We start from the raw sequence: 21,591 nt of genomic DNA, 5'->3' as shown, positions 1-21,591 counted from the left end.
TTAATGTCTCAATAGTTTAGGTATAAGGGGCCAAAAAGGGGGCCCAAAATAAGCATTTTTGTAGTTTAAACAATAACTTGTGTTTAAGTGTATGAATCTCTTTGAAATTACACCATAAGTTTCCATACCATGAAAGGATGGTAAGTATTGATTTTTGAGGGTTATTGCTCAAAATGTTTTGGAATTAGGGGCAAAAGGGCCAAAAAAGGGAAAAACTAGGGTTTTCTGGTCAATGGACAATTAAGAAAATTTAAAAGCAGTGTAAGGGAGATAATTCAAAACAGATTTACCTCCCTTACATAAAGAAATGACAGGTTTTGAACTAATTGCCAAAAAGAGACGGGTGGTAGTAGTTTTCATTTTTTTTTACAAATTTCTCAAATTCCAAATTTTTGAAAAGTTTGAAGAAGAAATCTTAATTGCACCATATTGCGCAATAGATTTGTAAGATCTTGACATTTGTTTTTTGTCAGAAACTCATATTATGTCAAAAATTTGATCACAACCCAAATTCAAAGCTGTATCAAGCTTGAATGTTGTGTCTATACTTGCCCAACTGTTCATGGTTCGACCTATGCAGTCATTTAAAGCTGCGCCCTTTGGAGCACCTGGTTAAACTAAAACTTTATATATTTTATAGAATAGTGGCATTTACTTGTACTGCTGGTGGATGCACAGAATCTGACAAATTTGGACCATTTCCAACACAACCTGGTAAGTAATAAAGTATAAAAAAAAAAAAAAAAGATTCTTATTTTATATCAAGAAATGTTAATAGTCTGGTAAACAATAACAGACCAAAATTTGAAATAAACAGTAAATACTACATCAATGTTTATGTCACTCCGAGGAAAGAAAAAAACACTCCCTGGCAAGCTCGATGTACTAAGGATTTCTTTCTGAAATAGAAAATGTGCAATCAGGCATTTATTTATTAACATTTAATCATCATTATATTTTCCTACATACATATTTAAAGCATGTCTTTGGGAAAAAATATTGATGATTGTTTGTTGATAGTGCTTGTATTTTGATATGGTTTTTTCTCTATAAGACGTGTTCTGTACCCTGTAATTTAAATGATATGAGAATAATTTATGCTAAATGGTGTTATTTATTCATTAATTTTAATCACACATTCAGTATGACTATTTTGTTTTAGATTGAAAATTTTATTTATAAATTTTGATTCAATAACTGATAATGCTTGTGTTTTTAAATTGTAGTATGTAAATATATAAGAAATGGATGCATCTTTTTTTATAGCTTTGTTGGCATGCATAAGAAACAAAAAAGAGGCATTCAGTTTTTTTATGTTATTTAATAGATTTTCTAGTGCTGATAGAATTTCATCCAAACATCCAACTTGTCATTAGTGGCTTTAATAGATCATCATCATTTAAATAATTCATTTGGAGCTTAATTATAATCATTTGTTCATCAATATTCTAAGAAGCAAGGGAAAAGCATCAATTTGAATGTGTCAACTTGATTAATTTTGTGAAAGATCCTGAATTTCTCTGTCACATTCATCAGAAGTATGTAAAAGTCCCATACACCATTTGTACTATGATTCAACCATATAAACCTATTGTAATTGATGTTCTGAATACACATCTACAAGACAGACACTATTGTTATTTAATTGGACTGGCACAGCTGAATAGAAGCGCTGTGACATATACTTTTTATTTAATTTTTGAGAGGAAAAAATAGTTAAACTACATTTTGGCAAAATATTAAAAATTGCTATCAATTTTAATTTACACCCCTTATCTACCTTACTACACATTATGATTTGAATATTTAAATTGTACATCCTATTATAGTGCTCACAAATTTTACTGATTTTACAGTTCACACTCACAGTTCATTGAATATGGAAATATAGAATGGGATAGGAGCATCATGTCCTATGGATTCATATCCTTCAATTTTTATTGATATCGAAACTTTTTGAATGAATTGCACTGAAGTTTTGAGTCCTGTTGTTTAAACGAATATTACAATATGAATGAATTTACCTATTAATTAAATTTCAAAGCTTAAATTTATACATTAGAAAATTAACAACTGTGGAGCATTTTGTTGTAATAAATTTGGGATTTGTTTTAAATGAAGTAATAAATGGTGGTTATGTGCTTCTTTTGTTATCATTTAGGCATTATGGTGTTATAATAGAATAATGAAGGATGTACTTTTTATAAAAAAAAATCAATTTATTCAATGTTTTATGAATATTTAGAAAAATTGGATAACAATTATGTTAACACTCATTACCCTTTGTAAGAAAATGATCTTATAAAGAATGCAAATGAAACAAGAAAATTCATACTTTTTTTTGTTACTGAAAAGTTTTGTTTTTTTTCATTTTGCCTAATTCTAATTTGTTAATTACAAATGAAGTTTAATAATTCAAAGTTTGAATGTACTATGATACAGTTATTTTTACATTAAGTTACGTCTGTCAAACCACCCCTTAAAAAAATCCATGTCACCAATCATGTGTTTGACAGACTCACTAATTAATGTCTATTTTATTTTGTAGAGCCAGAGGATGTACCCATTGCCATCATAGCAGGAGCTGCAGCTGCTGTAGTTGTTTTTATCATCGTCATCATCATTATTGTTGTGATAAAAAAGAAAAGGAACAGGTACAATGGAAAAATTGTTTTTTATCAAATTTACAATACATAGAAGTTTCAAACTGTTCCATAACATAGAAAAACTAAGTAAACACTTGATTTAACTGTTTATTTCAAGGTTGTTTAAGTACCGAATGTTTGCACAATATTAGTATGTTCCATTTTTTCCCGTTCAAACAGTGCTTTGGTAGAAAGCTTTTACACTCTCAATAAATTACAATTCTTTTATTAATTTTCTTTTTTCATATCTGTATTTTCCCCAGATAGTTCAGATAGCATTGTTATATATCAAACTTAGGTTTGGGGCACTAAAGACAATTATAAAATATAAATAAACGAAAAGCTTTCATATTACATTCTTTTACTTTGGATTCCAACAAAAAAAGAGGCTGATACATGTAATAATCACAACAATCATGGATAAGGCAATACAGTTCCAATAAATACAGATTCAACATACAGATATATATACAAAAGCATCATGGTAAACTGGGAAATTTTCAATACCATCTTCTTTCTAAGAATTATAGTATTGTGGATTCATTTATTTTCGTGGATTAGGAAAAACTTACACGTTTGTAGATATTTAATTTTGTGGTTTTACTGATGTCTGCTGTGACAAGCCTATACAAATTTAGTTATTCATTGACCGTGTAATTTCTTATTGGTTCAACTGTACCCACGAAATCGACAGAATTGGTTTCCTACGAATAATGAATCCATAGTAATACATCCACATAACACATCTAATTGCCTACATCAGAGATACTGGTACACATGTACAGTTCTTTTGTAGTTTACACAAATCTCCAAGATAGAGATATTTATTATACCCCCGCTTTAAAATACCCCCGCTTTAAAAAAGGGGGGGTATACTGTTTTACCTCTGTCTGTCAGTCCGTCCGTCCGTCCATCAGTCCGTCCGTCAGTCAGTCCGTCCCATGAAACTTTCGTCACATTTTTCTCAGGAACTACACATCCACCCTTTCTGTAATTTGGTATCAACATTTATATATGTCAGCCATACCGTGTGATGCGTTTTCAGATTCATCACTTGACAACTTCCTGTTTACCGAACACTTGTCTGATTTTACACATGATAGCCAAGTTGAAAATTTTCGTCACATTTTTCTCAGGAACTACAATACAAGGATTTCTGAAATTTGGTTTCAGGATTTATATAAGTCAGCTATACCGTGTGATGCGTTTTCAGATTCATCACTCGACAACTTCCTGTTTACCGAACACTTGTATGATTTTACACATGATAGCCAAGTTGAAAATTTTCGTCACATTTTTCTAAGGAACTACAATACAAGGATTTCTGAAATTTGGTTTCAGGATTTATATAAGTCAGCTATACCGTGTGATGGGTTTTCAGATTCATCACTCGACAACTTCCTGTTTACCGAACACTTGTATGATTTTACACATGATAACCAAGTTAAAAATTTTCGTCACATTTTTCTCAGGAACTACAATACAAGGATTTCTGAAATTTGGTTTCAGGATTTTTATAAGTCAGCTATACCGTGTGATGCGTTTTCAGATTCATCACTCGACAACTTCCTGTTTACCGAACACTTGCATATTTTTACACTATTAATATTATCCACTTGTGGCGGGGGTATCATCAGTGAGCAGTAGCTCGCAGTTTCACTTGTTATTATTACTTTTATAAAGAGATTATCATAGTACATGAGAAATACCTGAAATATTTAATTAATTATTTTAAGAAATATACCAAAGAAGATGGAGGAGGAGGCTGAACCTGACTTCAGTAACCCGGCAGGACTGGAGACTCCCTCAGTAGAGAGGAAAAATATAAAGAAAAATCGGTAAGGAGCATTGAAATGAAGGAGATGCTAGTATATCAGTGAGTTAGTAATTCATCAATTAAATAACGACATCTTACAGGCAGCATGCAGTCTTCCAATAGTAAAGTGTCCATATAATAGGTCAAATACTAAATTACCCAGAGTATTGACAAATAAAATCTAAATTGTAATTAAACTTGACTCAGGTCATTGACCAAAAAAAATGTTTGAAAATCATTTTAGTATGGTTATCATCTAACTCTCAAGCGAAAAAAAAAGGGTTTTGCTTTTGAAAATCATATACCATCAATATAGAAACCTGTTAAAGTTTCATTTCTTGGTATTAATTATATGTTATATTTTTATCAATAAGAACAGTTTGTTTATAACTTTTTTTCATTTATTCATTTCAGACCTATAAGATTGAGAGATTTTGAGGCTAAAATTGAAGAGCTTCATAAAGACAGTAATCTTAGATTTGCCCATGAGTATGAGGTATACATGTAGGAAGTTAATTTGATATTTTAATGAAACTCCTTCTTTGAAAGTGATAACAGTTTTTGTGGTCTAGTGATTGTGTTTTCACTTCGAGTGTGAGAGGTAGTGGGTTACAACCCAGGCCAGGTCAATCTAATGACTTTAAAAGTGGAATTGGCTGTTTCTCCGCTAAAACTGCACTAATGAGTAAGAGCAAAGGCTAGTTGGCTCAAAGTTAGAATAATTTGTTCAGGTAAGGTGACATATCTTCCTGCAGACTGTTACCTTGTGAACTAGCTATATATAGCTTGTTAAAAATCTGACTCAGGGTGTCTTTCTAATACAATGTAGGGTTAACATTCATATAATGCGCATCGACATGTTCTTTTCCAGAATATGCATATTAATTTGCTGCTGGACGTGTAGCAGCATCTATGTGCTTTATATGATTTATTTTTAAACACATTTTATTATTAGCACTAGATATTGAATGAAGATTTAGGCAGTGAATACAATAGTTTCAATGTTATGATGATGTTTTATGTTAACATATCAAAATGATGCACTCTCACTAAATATTGAGTAAATAATGGGTAATGACAATATCATAGCTTTTGTATATACATGTTCAATAATTTGAATTCCTTTAAAATGCATCAGAAATATCTTGTCTTTAAAAATGTTATTAATCATCTGTATTTCTATTCCAAGAAGATTTATTCATTTGACTTTTTTTCTTAGGAACTAAAAACCCTGACAGACCCCAAAACAATGAAAGGAGTTACCACTTTGCTGGCAGAAACTGAGGACAATAAACTGAAAAACAGATATGTTAATATTCTTCCTTGTAAGTTACTTAGTTATTTAAGAGGGTGTTAAAGGGTTATTGTCGTGCAACATGTTTTGCCATTTTTATTTCACGTGCAGTTGAGTAAAAGGTTCATTATTCACCGTGTTTCTAGAAATTTGTAAAAAGATCAGCGTGCAAGACATTTTTAATTGTTCGTTCATTGTTAAATGGCAATGTTATTTCACGTTCTTCACTTTAGTTTAAACATATTTATTTATAGTGGATTGGGAAACAAGTTTTGCAACTTTCATTAATCCCTTTTCACTTTGCGGGTGCAAGTGCTGCCTTGTAGCGGCATTAGCCTGCTCTTTTTCAAATTTAAAACGGTGTCTTTAACGTGCAAGGGATATGGCTATTCCATGCAGATACCCCCTTTGTGCCCCTCATTAGAGAGTATGCTATCAAGAGTAATAACTGCCTTTAAAACTATAAGGCCAAAAAACAATATGTTTGGTTCCAGATACCCTACGAACCCTAGAACTTATTTTCCATTTCTGAAAGTTTTGAATGATCCCATTTTGTGGAATGTGAATTTGATTTTAATTCATAATTCTGACATAATTGAAAACTACATTAGGATTATCTCCCCCTTATGACCATTCTCCCTTTGAAATAATAATAATTAAAATTAAAAACCAATTGTTCAGGGAACAGTTGAAAGTCTTTCCACATCAAAAAAATTTTAATAAGAAGATAGTTTCTTCATACTGATGTGATAAATAATGGTTTAATTATACTTTTGAGTGAAATAAGGGAGATAATATGCTACTTCCGGTGAAATGAATGTCACTTCCGGTCTCAAATGATAGCTTCTTTCACACTGATTCCAAAAATATAAAGTTTCTATATACTTTTGTATGTGCAATGGGAGATAATTGGCCACTTCCGGTTTGTTGTGGAAGTCATTTTTAGTCTTCAGTAATAACTATATGTATCTATATGACAAAATATATGGAATTTGAGTACTTTTATATGGAAAAATTGCAAAAAAGGCTACTTCCGGTTTCTCAAGGTCACTTCCGGTAATAATTTTTCAAGGTCATTTGTCACCTAACCTTTTGTACAAGGTCAAATGGCTTTATAATGAACTTAGTTGAAGTTATAATCAAATAACCTCATTTCAAGACATTTCAGGGGCACCAACTCCTATAAGATGCCATTAAACTGTATCAGACTAAATGTAGCATATTTTCAATACAATAAAGCAGACATTTTGCACTTGTTCTTTTATATGTATCCTTCAAAGTATCAGAGAAAATGCAAAAACAAGCAAAAGTCACAATTAAGATCTTAAGCTTTACCTTTGACCTTGACCTCATTTTCTAAGTTAGGACCTAGGGGCATTAAATAAAAACATTCCAGGGTTATACGGTTAACTGTTTATGAGTTAAAAAAACATACCGACAAACTTATTTTGTAAAGGTAGATAACTTCTATAAAATTTCATCGAATCGCTTCAATCCAAATTATCCAAAAATTCCTGAGGATGTAACCAACAATTTGTAAAAAGAATTTTGTCACTATCTTTTTTTGTAACGAAGGAGATGCACACACTTGATAAACAGTGAATAGGGAGATAACTCTTACAAAGAAAATTATTCGTCTTAGCAGGGTGAAATTTAAAAGCGCTTAAACTGTACAATATAATATAGCGACATATTGTGAAACAAAAATTTCAAAATGTGGCGGAAAAAAAATATAATAATAATCAGAAGAAATACAATAAGTCTTTCCACAGAAAATTGGAAAGACTTTATTAAGTATTATTCTATCATAAAATTCAAATTTAAGAACAATTTTCCCAATTTCAAAGATTAAATTCACAAACTTCGTTTATTGGGATTTTTGAATGTTTCATAAAACTAGAATTATTTAGACACATAAATTTTAGACACGTTATTCATAGTAAATTACTTAGAAAAAACTTTGTTTAGGAGCAGAAACAGAATTAGACGGAAAGATTATCTGACAGGAGGACAGACTCCCAATATAAACTGTCTGGCTCATAGAAAGCATGGTTATAGAAATAGCTCTGCATATTTTATGTATTGTGTAAAAATAAGATGTGGTATAATTGCCAGTGAGACAACTCTCCAGCAGAGACGCATAACATAGAAATTTGTAATGTCATTTCATACATGAAAGATTTTAAAAATTAATATTATGTTTATTTATGGTTAACTTTCAGACGATAATACCATTGTCAAATTATTACCACTGGGAGATGATGACGAAGAGGCATCTACATTCATCAATGCAAACTATATTCCTGTAAGTAATTCATGAATTTCATACTCAAATTATTAAGAAATTGGAATAATTGCTTCTTTCTTACATGTATAAGCTTCCTATCATAGGAACATCCTTTATTGAGTAAAAGAAAAATTAATATTAAAAAAAAACAATAGCATCTTGTTACAGGAGATATTTAAATGGGCCTCTTGTTTGAATTTTATGATGGCTTATTTTGTAATGAAGGTTGATCAAATCAAAATCAAATCAAAGTTTTATTTATTGTCGATACCTAGTACAAGGGGTACAATCAAAATCATGTGATGGATATACACACACCGGAAGTTACAGTCGAACTCGCCGCTTGAAAGGTTAGTAGTTGCATTTTCTTGTTTATATCAATTAAATTTTGATTAATAAGTTGGCACACCGAATGTCGGACAGTATGTAGTTTTAAAATACACAATTGTTTTTGCTAGAAAGCGTGCAGTTATTGCAAACACTTCGACAGTGAAATTTTGGAACTGTGTCGAAGTGTTTGCATTAACTGCACGCTTTCCAGCAAGGATAATTGTGTATTTCAAAACTAGATAGTATCCTACATTCGGTGCACTACCTTATTTATTAAATTTTATTGATATAAACAAGTAAATACGACTACTTACCTTTCAAGCGGTCTGCTCGACTGTTACTTCCGGTGTGTGTATATCCATCACGTGATTTTGATTGTACCCCTTGTAGTATATAAACTTATTATTTTGTCTATTGAATTCTTCTCAATGTGCTTAATATACAGTGCCTAATTATAAAGCATATTCATATTGAGAACAATATTGTTAACCTTTGATTTTCATCACACAATATACATGTAAGTCATAATAATTATAGTATAACTAATCGCCGTATTTGAATATCAAAAAATAAGACAACGCGTGACCGAACGACGCATGGATTAAACGAGTGCGCAGCACGAGTTTAATCCATAGCGGCGTTCCGTCACAAGTTGTCTTATTTTTGATATTCAAATACGGCGATTAGTTATACTTTTTATTACATTGTCGAATGGTTTTTTTTATGAAATGGATGTAGAAAATGTAAGGGACTATATGTTTTTCCTACGCATTTACAATTTGTTTTGATCCGACGTTATCGACGTCTTGACAACGCCTATTGTTGTATGACGTCAGAGAGTGAAATAACCACGTTTATTTCACATGTGAAATTATCGGTTTTTATTTAACTGGAAAATCAATGTAATTTATTGCAACCAATGTAATAATCTGTTATAAATGTTACTTGCCAGCCTTAGGTAGAAATGAAACTGCTGCGCTATTGCATGCTCTTTAAAAAACTATCTGTTAAATTTCATATTTTCAAGCTTATTAACATTTGGTTAGGCAGCAACCATTTGATTTTCTGGGGGGGGGGCTATGGTTTTTTTTGGAAAAAAAAGTTTGTTTCCAGTTTTTGGAGAAAAAAATAATTTGTATTATATGTCTTTTCATATGAAATTGTTGTTTAGTTGTGAGTTTCTGATTTTGCATACTACATCTTATTTTACAGGGCTACAAATCCCAGAGAGAGTACATAGCCTCACAAGGACCTATACCTAGTACTATTGATGACTTCTGGAGAATGGTTTGGGAACAGAGTGTTTCTATTATCGTCATGTTGACATTAGCTAAAGAAGATGGCAGGGTAGGTACCCTAACACATGATTTTCTCATTGTTAAGAAGACTTTGCCAATTTATTACTTATGTTTCAAATCCCTCTCTGTGTATGATTTGTATTGGATGAAAATAATATGTTTATGAATGTTCCAGAAAATAGTATGACACCCTCTCAGGAATAATTTAGATAATGTGGTGCCATTTATGACTAATCTAAATCTGTTTATGGTTTGTAAATTTGTGGATTCATCAAAAGGAATGTTGTTTTTTTTGTAATTCTTTGAAATAAAATTAAGGACAACCAGCTTTTATGCTTCAATCATACTTTCCTTATTAAAGTTTTTCTCTCAGTTAATTTTGTGTCATGCAAAACAATAAGAGTTAGCTCCCTTTGTTTACAAATATCTTTTAGACATAAAGCTTAAAAGTAAGGAAGACTCTTTTATTTTCTTTTTTTCATTATTGATAATTTCAGATAAAATGTGAAACTTACTGGCCAACAGAACAATCAGAAGCCAAACAGTATGGAGATATCGTTGTGGACATGCAATCTTGCTCGACAATCAACACATATGAATTCAGAATATTTAAACTGACTCTAGTAAGTTTTGTAGAATATAATCTTAATGCCAATAGTTATGCAACCTCTACACAGTACATACACATACATGTATTTTTCATTTGATATAAAAATCAAACCTTTTTTAATGTCCTCTCTTGATAAGCCTAGACAAACTTTTTATCAATTTTAAGGCCAATAGATAGGATGAGATTAGAACATTAACTAATAACGCTTTAAAAGAATGATCAAATATAACTCTTTAGATGGCAAATTATTGCCATTATTTTAACCCTCATAGCAGTTAGCAAGGGATATCAAAAATTAAAATAAACACAGGCTTAACCAATTTTTTGGGGTTTTGATTTTGCTCTTAGTAGGTCTCAAGTGTTTTAACTGAAAAAGATGATGGTAGATCATAAATTTAATTAACAAATATTCAAGTGTTTGAGGAATGGATTAATTAGGTACCAAATTAGGTTAAATAGAATATGATGTGATGCTTTCTATTGGCACTCAGTACCGGTATATAAGTTTAATAATTTTTTTAAAAGCCAATCAGTTAAAACTTGTTCAAATTGCATATCATTTCACTAAAAGACTATTAAAAGTTCACAGCTAGAAATCGTATGTCAAAATTTAAACCTGTTCAACATGTATAATAAACGGTGCAAAATTTGTTTTAGGGTGACAAATCCAGGACATTAAAACATTTCCATTTCCTAAACTGGAAAGATTTCTCAGCCAATGTACAGAATGATGTCATGGTTGACTTCATCTCCAATGTACGAAGTCATGTGACCATTCCAGAGAGCAGAGTACCAATGATTGTTCACTGCAGGTATGTGCACATTTTGAGTTCAATTATTATCTACTACCCAAATCTATAAATATTTATTGTTAAAAGTTCAATATTCACAAGAATGAGATGCCATACATAGCTCATGTTTGGTTTGATATATCTCAACAATTTTTTTTTTTTTGTATCTATGAATATTCTTTAACTTTTCAGTTATTATTAGATTTATGAATCAAGAATTCACATCTTAGAATAAGAAATTTTAAAAAGAAAAGTTCTCAAGATAAAAAAAAAATTGATGAATACAAGCTTCCTTTTGCATACATGTGATGGAGTTGTCAAGTTACGACTGGCGATTTAAAACATTTTAAGAATTGGGACACTAAAGTTTTGTTCTTACCCATAAAAAGGTTTTTAAAGGACAAAATATATAGAAGGGATTTTCTTTTATTTGGGATGTCATATCAAATTGGAATAATCATAATCCATAGCAGGGTTAGTGTGGTTCCAAAATTAATCATAGATGGGAAGGGGGACAGGAGGCAGTTAATTGTGGGTGGTTTCCTTTTACTAAGAAATTTTGTAAATACAGGTGAATCATGGAATGGGTGGTTGAGGTCTTAAAACAGTTGCTCTCATTTCCACATGCATTGAATTCTGGAAAAGCCAATAATGCTGAATGTGGCACCAAAAACAAATCACACAATATAAAAATCTTATGACACCCACATATTGTTTACTAAAACTTGAAGAAGGCAATGTTACATGTACTTATCTAAATCATGATCTATATTTACAGTGCTGGAGTAGGAAGGACAGGAACATTTATTGCCCTGGACCACATGATGCAGTTTATTAAAGATCATGATTTTAATTCCACCATTGACATTTTTGATTTTGTGGTCAAGATGAGAAAATGTAGAATGTACATGGTACAAACTGAGGTAATTATTTTTGTTATTGAACTTATTATTAATGGGTTTAGTATTTGCAATGAATTAACATAATTTCCCAGTGAAATAAAAAACGATTAATTTACATATCTGATTCTTACTGAGAAATATGTTTGCGCCACAACTTTTTTTCTTCAATGCTAAGCTTGCGCCACCTGTTTTGAAATTAAATAGTTTCATTCGCGCCAAAAATAAAACATACTTTTGCGCCAATTTATAGAAAAAAGATTTCCCTTCCTTTTTCTCTTGGCTTGGGACCTGCAGTTATCGGCAAATGATTTCTTTTCTGAATCATGTCTACTTCTTACTGCTGCTGCATGAGTACTCTGCAATTGAATGTATGTAGTAGCTGGTAGCTTTACTATATTGTCCAAAAACGCAAACATTGAAGGATGGGATGCATAAAACAATTAATTATCTCTATTATTTGTACATCTTGCGATAGATGGGGTTTCAGCCCATATGGATTATGGGAACAAATCACTGTCATCAATAAATGTGGCTAAAACATAATCAGAAAACCGCTTCTATATTTTTGCCTTTTGCCATATCTTGTATTAAATCTTCAGCAATTTTAAGCAATCAGTCTTTTTTCTCTCTCTGTACATGGACTGTCTAATGCATTTTTAGTCATTTCTCTCGAGATGTCCATTTTTAGGGTTAAATAGCTACGAACATATGATACTTTATAAGCCATAAATAAGAATAAATACATATGAATCATTAACCGAAATGTACAATAAATATGTGTAAAGGTAAATTGAGTTTCGAATATTGGCGCAATTAATCATTTTAAGGAAAAAAAATGGTGTAAATGATATTCCTGAAAAATAGAAATTGGTGCAAAAGGACTCTCGCCATTCTTTAATTCCTCTGACATCACACTAATTTAAGTGTTGTCAAAACATTGTCAATGAATTGAAGTAGCATCAAAGAATTGAGAAGAGATATAGTTCCTGTCATTTTCTAATTTATTTCCAATAAAAGATCTTTGTTCAAAGTAATGGAAAAAAATAACTATTCCAATGATTAAAATATTGAAAAATAATCAACTTGTGACTGAATAATACTGATTACTAATTCATGATTAAATTATACAAATATTCCATGAATTATTTCAATGCAACATCCATTATAACATTCAATTTGATTGGATAATGTCACTAATTTTCTTGGCAACAATTGACAATTGATGCTATGGAAAAAGTATGCAGAAGCGCACATGATGTATGACAGAATTTAAATGCATGTTTTAATGTTGTTTTCTGTCAGTTTCATTAGAATGGAGATAATAATATTGTATTCTAAGCCCCAATGACATCAATTGGTTATTTGATGGTCGCAAATACCCGTTTACTGGCTCCCATAAGGTGTAGACAGTAAACTTAATTTGTGACTATCAAAAAACCAATTGATGCAGTCATAGCTTAAAATACAGTTATCTCATTTTAAGTGTTTTTCTATCCTTATATATATATGTCTTGTAAATGTAACTTTCCATAAAGGACAGATAAGATAAAGATATATCTCCATTCAGTATTAATCACTAGTCTGTCAACACTGAGGTTGTGAGTTTCGAACCACGCTCTTGTGGGTGCACTCAACTCCAATCTTAATTGACTAGGATTGTCAGTTTTCCTATCGAGGGTTGCGGTTTTCTCCGGGCACTCTGGCTTCCTCCTCCAATAAAAATTGAACGCCATGAAATAGCCTAAATGCGGTGCATTCAATATTTGAAAGGAGAGATCATATAATGTTCAGGGCAGGGATCCTTTTGCTAGTCCCATTAGCAGTAGCATAATAATAAATAGATCATATAGAATTGTTAAACTAATATTTTGTTGATTTTTAACCAACAGCAACAGTACATCTTTATCCATGATTGTATCAAAGATATCCTAGAGAAGAAAAGACAAAAAGAAATAGAGGAAGGAGAAGGTCTTGATGGTGAAGGTCTTTACGGCAATGTTGGCAATTCAAATAATCAGGATAATATTTACAGCAACGATGCTTTTGGTATGTTTTATTATTGACGAAACGGTTTAGAATAGTTGAAGTAATATGATATGTTTTTAATCAGACTTTTGGTTTGTTTTGAAAATAACAGAAAACTCAGTCTTGTTAAAGAGTTTGATAAATACCATTGCCAATGGACAAATATTCAAGATTTTTTAAAATTATTACAAAAAATTATTAATTATCAGTATGAAATTTTTTAATGATGTACTTAAGTACATATCTGAGATCATCACTGTTTTTTCACACAATAGAGGGGAAAGGGTAGGACCTTTATTTGGACTCCGGGATCGGTAGTTTTTAAGCTCAAGATTTCTTGATTGATCCTTCCCCCCTCCCCCCATAATAATAGCTTTAGTCTTAAGTTTACTATGATAAGTTTTGTGTGCTGTTTGTTTTTCTGTTTTTTTTTCTTCATTTTTATACGCCCGTTGTCTTTTAGACGGGACGTATTATGGTATACCGTTGTCTGCCCGTCTGTCCGTCCGTCTGTCCGTCCGTCCGTCATCCACACTTCGGACAATAACACAAAAACACTTTCATTAATTTCCATGAAACTTCAGTGAATTGTTTATATCTATTGACGTAAGCTCCCTTTCGTTTTTTTTTAATTTCAGATTTTAAATTTTGGATTTATGGGGCTTTATTCATAAAAAAAGGGGGATTTTCAACACTTCGGACAATAACTCAAAAAGGCTTTCACCAATGTCCATGAAACTTTGGTGAATTGTTTATATCTATTGATGTAAGCTCCCTTTCAATTTTTATAAATTTTAGATTTTAAGTTTTGGATTTATGGGGCTTTATTCATAAAAAAAAGGGGGATTTTCAACACTTCGGACAATAACTCAAAAAGGCTTTCACCAATGTCCATGAAACTTTGGTGAATTATTTATATCTATTGATGTAAGCTCCCTTTCAATTTTTATAAATTTCAGATTTTACATTTCCGTGTTATGAATTTTTATGCTTAAAAAAGGGGGGATTTTCCAATTTTGGGACAATAACTAACACTTTCACAAAATGTTATGCAACTTTGATAAATTGTTTAAATCTATTGACATAAGCTCCCTATCCATTTTTATAAATTTTAGATTTTACGTTTTTTTAAGTAATGAATTTTTATACTTAAAAAAGGGGGATTTTATGAAACTTTGGTGAATATATTAATGTAACATCCCTTTTGATTTGTATATATATTTCTAGTTGATCATATAAATTCATTTAAAGCATAAAAGACAAGTTAAAGAGCAACGGGCGTATCATGTGCTCAAGTGCAGCCCTTTATTTGCAATGGCATTGTCGGTTTGTTCTAGACTTATGAGTTTGGTTATCCCCTTGGTATTTTTCACTGCTCTTGCGGAATTTAATGAATTTTATGCTTGATGATAAAATGAAGCTAAATGAAATTTCAATATTTTTATTAACTTTCTTTTGTAGAACCTGATCAAGATCTTTACCAGAATGTTGATATGGCACAACCAAAGACCGAGTTATAACATGTGATCTCCACAGTAATCCAAAAGAATTGTGATATTATTATGTCTATGCAATTGTGAAAGTGACATAGGTTGTATTTTGTTCAGAAATCTGTTATTATGATTTATAACAACAAAAAAAATATTTTTATTTGCTTTAAATAATATTTTTTTCATTATTTTACATGTGTATACTGAATGTTTAACTTTTTTAACCTCAACTTATATATTGTAACTTTCTAACAATATAGATGTAGGCATAATTTTCAAAAGTTCTTATCTCCTGTAATTAAAAAACAAATCCTGTGTCTTTGTCTACGCTTAAAGGATGTTAACACCCCTTGTTTTTGAATTTTTGGCAGATATTTGGAATCCTTTGGTTTTATCCATGCATATCCATTAGAAATTTTGCCTACTGACCCCTTCTTTTCTTTTCATATTTTTTAATCCATATAGTTTAAAAGGCATTATTTGAAAATCTTATAAAATCCTTGTTATTTTTCAATTACTTTTGAAAGAAAGAAATTGCCAATATCAAATGTATGAAAAATCTATAGAAAATAATTTCCAACCAAATTTTTAATTGCTTATATCTCGAAAACAAGCACACTGGCCCCTCAATTTTTGTGCTTTTTCAACAGTTATTTAAAAAGCTTTTTATTTGGAAAGAGTACATAGATCTGACAACTTTTAGTTCTTCCCTCTGTTCTCATTATAACATCATCTAATGAGGATTCTACTTTCAAATTTGATAGGTTTGTATTGTTATGATAAAACAAGAGAATCACAAAGGTTTTGAAAATAAAAAGTAGAACAGAACATTTTCCAATCCGTGTAGGTAATGAGTGGACACAGAATTTGTATTTTAATCAAGATTGGTTAAGACCCATCATTACCTTAAACAAGTATAAGCTATTGAAAAGCTTGTTTTACTTCATTATCTTCAAACACAGAAAGCTGTTTTTTCTATGGTCGGGTTGTTGTCTCTTTGACACATTCCCAATTTCCATTCCCAATTTTATTTGGTGCTCACAATTGTATAAACAAACGATGATTTAATAATAGTGCATGAAATTTTAAAATTAGATAGTATTTTTGTATGATTTTGATATTATTTTTGAAAAGAGTGCCTGTCATTCAACAGATTTTTTTTAATGTTAGTACATTTAGTATCATCCTTGACATGTATAACTTGTACGATCATTTGATCCTACAATAGCAAAAAATATCAAAGTTGGTTTTAGCACACTTTTTTAAAATAACAAGCATCTGTACACAAATCACTGTAGATTAACCTAAAGAAACCTTACCAAAAAGATTACAATGAATTCATATACACATTTTTTTTTATCTAAAACATTCCGTAAACCTAATCAAAATTTACATTTATATTCTTATAGTTTATATATATTTACCCTAGAACTTATATATTACATTTGATTTTCCTTGTTAAATGGTAAGCTGTTTATTACAAACAACATTGTTTATTGTTTTTGTTAGTTGTATAAATGGTTTATCATGTTTATTTAGATATCTATTATGTGCTAACATATATATTTTTTATATATAACTTATCTGCAAATTGTTTGTGTTTTTATATATATATTTACAAAGACCTATATCATAATTCTGATCTTGTTACGCTCAATAATAGTGTTATTAACTAACAACTTCATCAGCACAAGATGATAAATTTGTTCAACATACGTTAATTTTTATTCACTTATTCAAGTTTGAGGGCAGATATTTAATACATTTGTGTCATGTATTACTTATATGCATGTTCACTTAATTCTATGCAAATGATGTTTGTTTTGTCAAATTTTAATTCTCTTTATATATGTAACCATTATTGGTACTATTGTCCCTAGCACCTTAACTTTTTTCATGTCATGTGATCTTTAAGATATGTTGACATATCTTTCCTGTACCAAGTCAATTTTAAGTAGAGAAAACAATTTTGAAGTTTTCTATGACATCGTTAAATTTTTTATTTTTATTGTAAAGAGCATTAATTGCTAGTTTGATTGAGGTGTACACCTCACCAGATTAAGGAAAGACCAGATGATAAATTAAAAATGGAATATTTGAATTATTCCTAGGGAAGTGTTTAACGACCTTGACGATGGTCAAGTAAGGTCAGGCTTTGAATAATAAATTATCTATAATCTAAGTTATTAGAACTTAACTTAACACCTTATATTTCTATGAAGTAAGACTAAATTGAAAATTCATGGGTATTACTCAAGGCATTATTTTGTTGAAATAAGATTTTTGCCAATTAGAATAATCTATATTTGAAGAGTGTTAACACAGTAAGTTACAATAAAATATGGTGCCTTGAAACATTCTTCTTCTTCTGGATTCATTTTTTTCTTGTAGGCATTATTTTGTAAAATTGCAAAACCTTCTCATTTCTCATTTACAGACATCATGTTACATTTATTGATGGAAACCAAGTGAAGAGCATTTTATGCCTGGTTTCCTCTTTAAGCTTAAGGCAACTCAAAAGTGGTTTAGCTCCAAATTAAACTCATAATCACTTTGATGCTATGATTGGTGTTATTGAAGCATTAAATGCCTTTTTTTGTGAATTATAGAAGAATGGAATATTTTGAAATCCATTATACATGCACAACATTCCTGATCATCTATCAAATCATAGTTTTTTTTCTGTTAAGGACAGATTTGTGTGAAATAGATAAAAGTTGAAAAGGTCCCATAGATAACATTTTCTGTCTCAAACAAGAAATACTTTCCCAATTAGCTTAAAGTACTTCTTGTTATGGTGTTTATATAAAGTTTCTGCTTTAAGTGACTTTACTTGAACTATATATTTCTATTTGCCTATGTATTCTAATACATGTACTTACATGAACATTTTCATTTACTTTCAAAAACAATTCCATCATAGAGGGTCTCGATTATTGGGGTTTCAGTGTGATGCAGAATTAGTTAATTTTTCTGTAAGCAAGACTTGATAAAGGCAAATTATTGAGCTTGAAAAAGGGAAACAAAGTCAGGCTGGATACATGAAATTACAACAGTTAATAATTCAATGATAAGAGGGATACAGAAATCTGAAAAATCAATTTGGGGAACAGGGATCAGACCCTACCTCCAATGAGACCCCAATTATGGTGATTTTATCTCCAAATTACCATATTACCATAGTAAAGATACATCATGATAGCAACCCCAACTATCTTACTATCAGTTTCCTTGTTTAGTAAACATTGAAATAATGTGAAATTGTAATTTGGCATGTAGTGTTAAAAGTTCACATCACAGTGAACATGTGTACTTCATGGTACTTAGTTTCAAGTCCATGTAGAAAACTGCAATTTCAAGGGCACCTCTTGAAACCAAATGATCTTATTTGATAAATTATACGATAGCATAATCATTTTTTTCATAAATAAGATTGTTTTCTCTACAAATAATTTGTTATTTTTTATAAACTTTAAAGCTTTAAAATTTTCATAATTAGCATATTCAAAGAATTTCTTAAATCAAAATTTATTTAATTGGAAATGTTTATTTAAATTCTGGCTGATGTCTTATTGACCCTTTCTAACTTGTCATTGATTTTTTTATTTCTTCAATGAAATAATTTACCAAAATTTTTTTAACATACTTCTTAAAGGGGCACTAGCTGTCAAGTTCATGGTCACTGATTTGACTCAAATTCTCATATTTGATTTATAACAATTTAAAACATTTATCCAAACTATCAAAAGTCTAAAATAAACAGTTTACAGAGCATGTGGTAGATAATATATAGGTTCGTTTCGTGTGTATTTTAGTCCTGACACAATCTAATTAACTATCGATTTGACCTCAGATGATCATATAAGTGATGTAAACATAAATAAAGATATAAATAGATTAAACCAGCACATGCAATTGGATTTTTATAGGTTTGTTTGATTTTATTTTATAGATTAAAAATAGATGTTTCTCATTGCTTTTCTCATTGCTTTTAACCATGTAAGAATGATTTTATGTGCAAAGAATTAGTAATCAAATGATTTACCGTAGTTTCACTTTCATTGTGACATTCTTTTCCTTTAAATAACCAGTACACGTACAATGCATGCGTTGTCAATCTCTAGCTAGGGGTTAAATTGAACATGAATACGGATTTAAAGAGGTCGACTCATTCACTTGCAAGTAAATAACTAATTATCAATGTTTCTTAGCGTAATTTGACAAAATTGAACCTTTTTGGCTGCAAAAAGCGAATTGTTATTTCACTACTTCAGTTTCATTATTGATTGAACAAAATCGAACTTTAGATTTTTTAAATATCTCGTAGCTAGTGCCCCTTTATGGTTGCATTTTGTATGAGTCTTTTTGTTGAAAAAGTTAAATACAAAATTTTTTTTACATTTTAATTATTGTTTATCATGAGCTATTTATTTACTTATGCAATTAATATTTACATGATTATATATTCACTAAATCGTATATTTTTGTAAATCAATAATAAAACATTTCTACAAACATGACGTTTAAAGTTATTGAAGTTTTTTGAATTGAGAAAAATATTTAATGACTTACTCAGAAACACATTATTATGTGTATGAGCTTAAAGCATGAGCTATGCAAATTGAACATATTTTGATATTTGAAATTTTGAATTGGTTATTTATTTTATTAAGTTGAGTTTTCTGTATATGGGTCAATGAGTGGGGTCAGTAAAGCTTATTACAATGTGAATTGGATCTTTATAATGAGCAATTTTTTTGGAATTGAGAATTGAAAATGGGGAATGTATCAAAGAGACAACAACAACAAAAAAAGCAGAAAACAGCCCAAGCCACCAATGGGTCTTCAACACAAGCTTCTGGAGGTGGGCTTCATGTGGCTCCTAAACAATAATGTATACTAGTTCATCAAAATGTATGCCACACTAAACTTAGAAACATATGAATAAACTAAGATTAAAAGAAAACACCCAAGACTAACAAATACCAAAGGTTCCTGTCTTGGGACAGGCATGAAAAGTATGCTTGATTAAACATGTTTTATGAGATCTGAACTTTGTTTTTATGAGTTTGTGATGATACAAGTTGACTTGCTTCAACCTCAACCCAGTGACAGATCCAGAACTTTTCCTAAGGAGGGGCCTGCTCCAGTCATGCTTCAGTGATTTCCTATATAATCAACCAAATTTTTCCCACAAAAATATTAACTGATAACAAATACTTCATGTGAATACTGTAAACTAAGAAATTATAGCATGCATTTATTAATGCAATTTTTGAAGAATTAGAAATTATGCAAGATTAATTATTGTAATTTCCAGAAAAATTGAATAGAAATAAAAGTCAAGATAAAAGGCCGTACAGTGACCTATAGTTGTTAATGTCTGTTTCATTTTGGTCTCTTGTGGACAGTTGTCTCATTGGCAATCATACCACATCTTCTTTTTTATAAACTGTATCTGTTGTATAAGGAGTTTTTATAACAAGTATATAAGTGATTATTAGAATAAAAAGGTTTGTTATATTTTTGGTGTGCATAAATGGATATGTGGGATATACAATAAAACAGCAACTATTAAATTACCTTTGCAAAAATAAAGAATCTTAGATAACTATAATGCAGACTAGACAAGTTTTTTTACTGCTAATTTGTAGTTTTACTAGGATTTGTTGGTCTCTTGAATTAAAAACTTAATAAGTATATGTTTTTACTATAAATTGTCTTGTTTCCCTCCCATTGGCTAATAGCATAGAAATTTCTCTTTGATAAAATAATATAATCACCACAGGAAAAATCACAAGAGGTTAATTTAAGATTTTTTAAAACTTTGTTGAATATTTCAAATTATGAAAATTATTGAGCAACTGCAAAAAGAAGAAAATATGTTTAGAATAAAAAAGTGAACAGGTTTTAAAAATATCTTGAACATGTAGTAGAAATATGTAGAAGGATAAAAAGTCATAATTTAAGAAATTTTTATCTTGTGATTTCAGTTGGTACACACGTCGCGTATGGTGTTGGTGATAATACGGGTTTTGCTTCCCAGTTCGGCTTTATTGCATTTGTTCGAAGTTTCAGAATTCATAACTATATAAATGTATAT

The 21,591-nt window shown here is 30.3% G+C and overlaps 1 protein-coding gene across 1 annotated transcript in view; it reads left to right on the top strand.

Annotated features, from left to right (window-relative positions):
• Positions 1-20,008, top strand: part of LOC143049759 (phosphatidylinositol phosphatase PTPRQ-like) — a 114,332-nt gene extending 94,324 nt beyond the window's left edge. Inside the window, exons 23-34 of the mRNA XM_076223475.1 lie at positions 641-714; positions 2,549-2,654; positions 4,382-4,483; positions 4,876-4,957; positions 5,681-5,786; positions 7,978-8,060; positions 9,585-9,719; positions 10,168-10,293; positions 10,938-11,092; positions 11,850-11,994; positions 13,863-14,019; positions 15,460-20,008. Of these exons, the coding sequence (XP_076079590.1) occupies positions 641-714; positions 2,549-2,654; positions 4,382-4,483; positions 4,876-4,957; positions 5,681-5,786; positions 7,978-8,060; positions 9,585-9,719; positions 10,168-10,293; positions 10,938-11,092; positions 11,850-11,994; positions 13,863-14,019; positions 15,460-15,518 (1,330 nt within the window). The 3' untranslated portion in view covers positions 15,519-20,008. The remainder of the gene's footprint in view (positions 1-640; positions 715-2,548; positions 2,655-4,381; positions 4,484-4,875; positions 4,958-5,680; positions 5,787-7,977; positions 8,061-9,584; positions 9,720-10,167; positions 10,294-10,937; positions 11,093-11,849; positions 11,995-13,862; positions 14,020-15,459) is intronic.
• The last annotated feature ends 1,583 nt before the right edge of the window (positions 20,009-21,591 follow it).

Source organism: Mytilus galloprovincialis, chromosome 10 (assembly GCF_965363235.1).
Source record: "Mytilus galloprovincialis chromosome 10, xbMytGall1.hap1.1, whole genome shotgun sequence".
Taxonomy (NCBI): Eukaryota; Metazoa; Mollusca; class Bivalvia; order Mytilida; family Mytilidae; genus Mytilus; species Mytilus galloprovincialis.
This window is presented reverse-complemented; position numbering and strand designations above follow the sequence as displayed.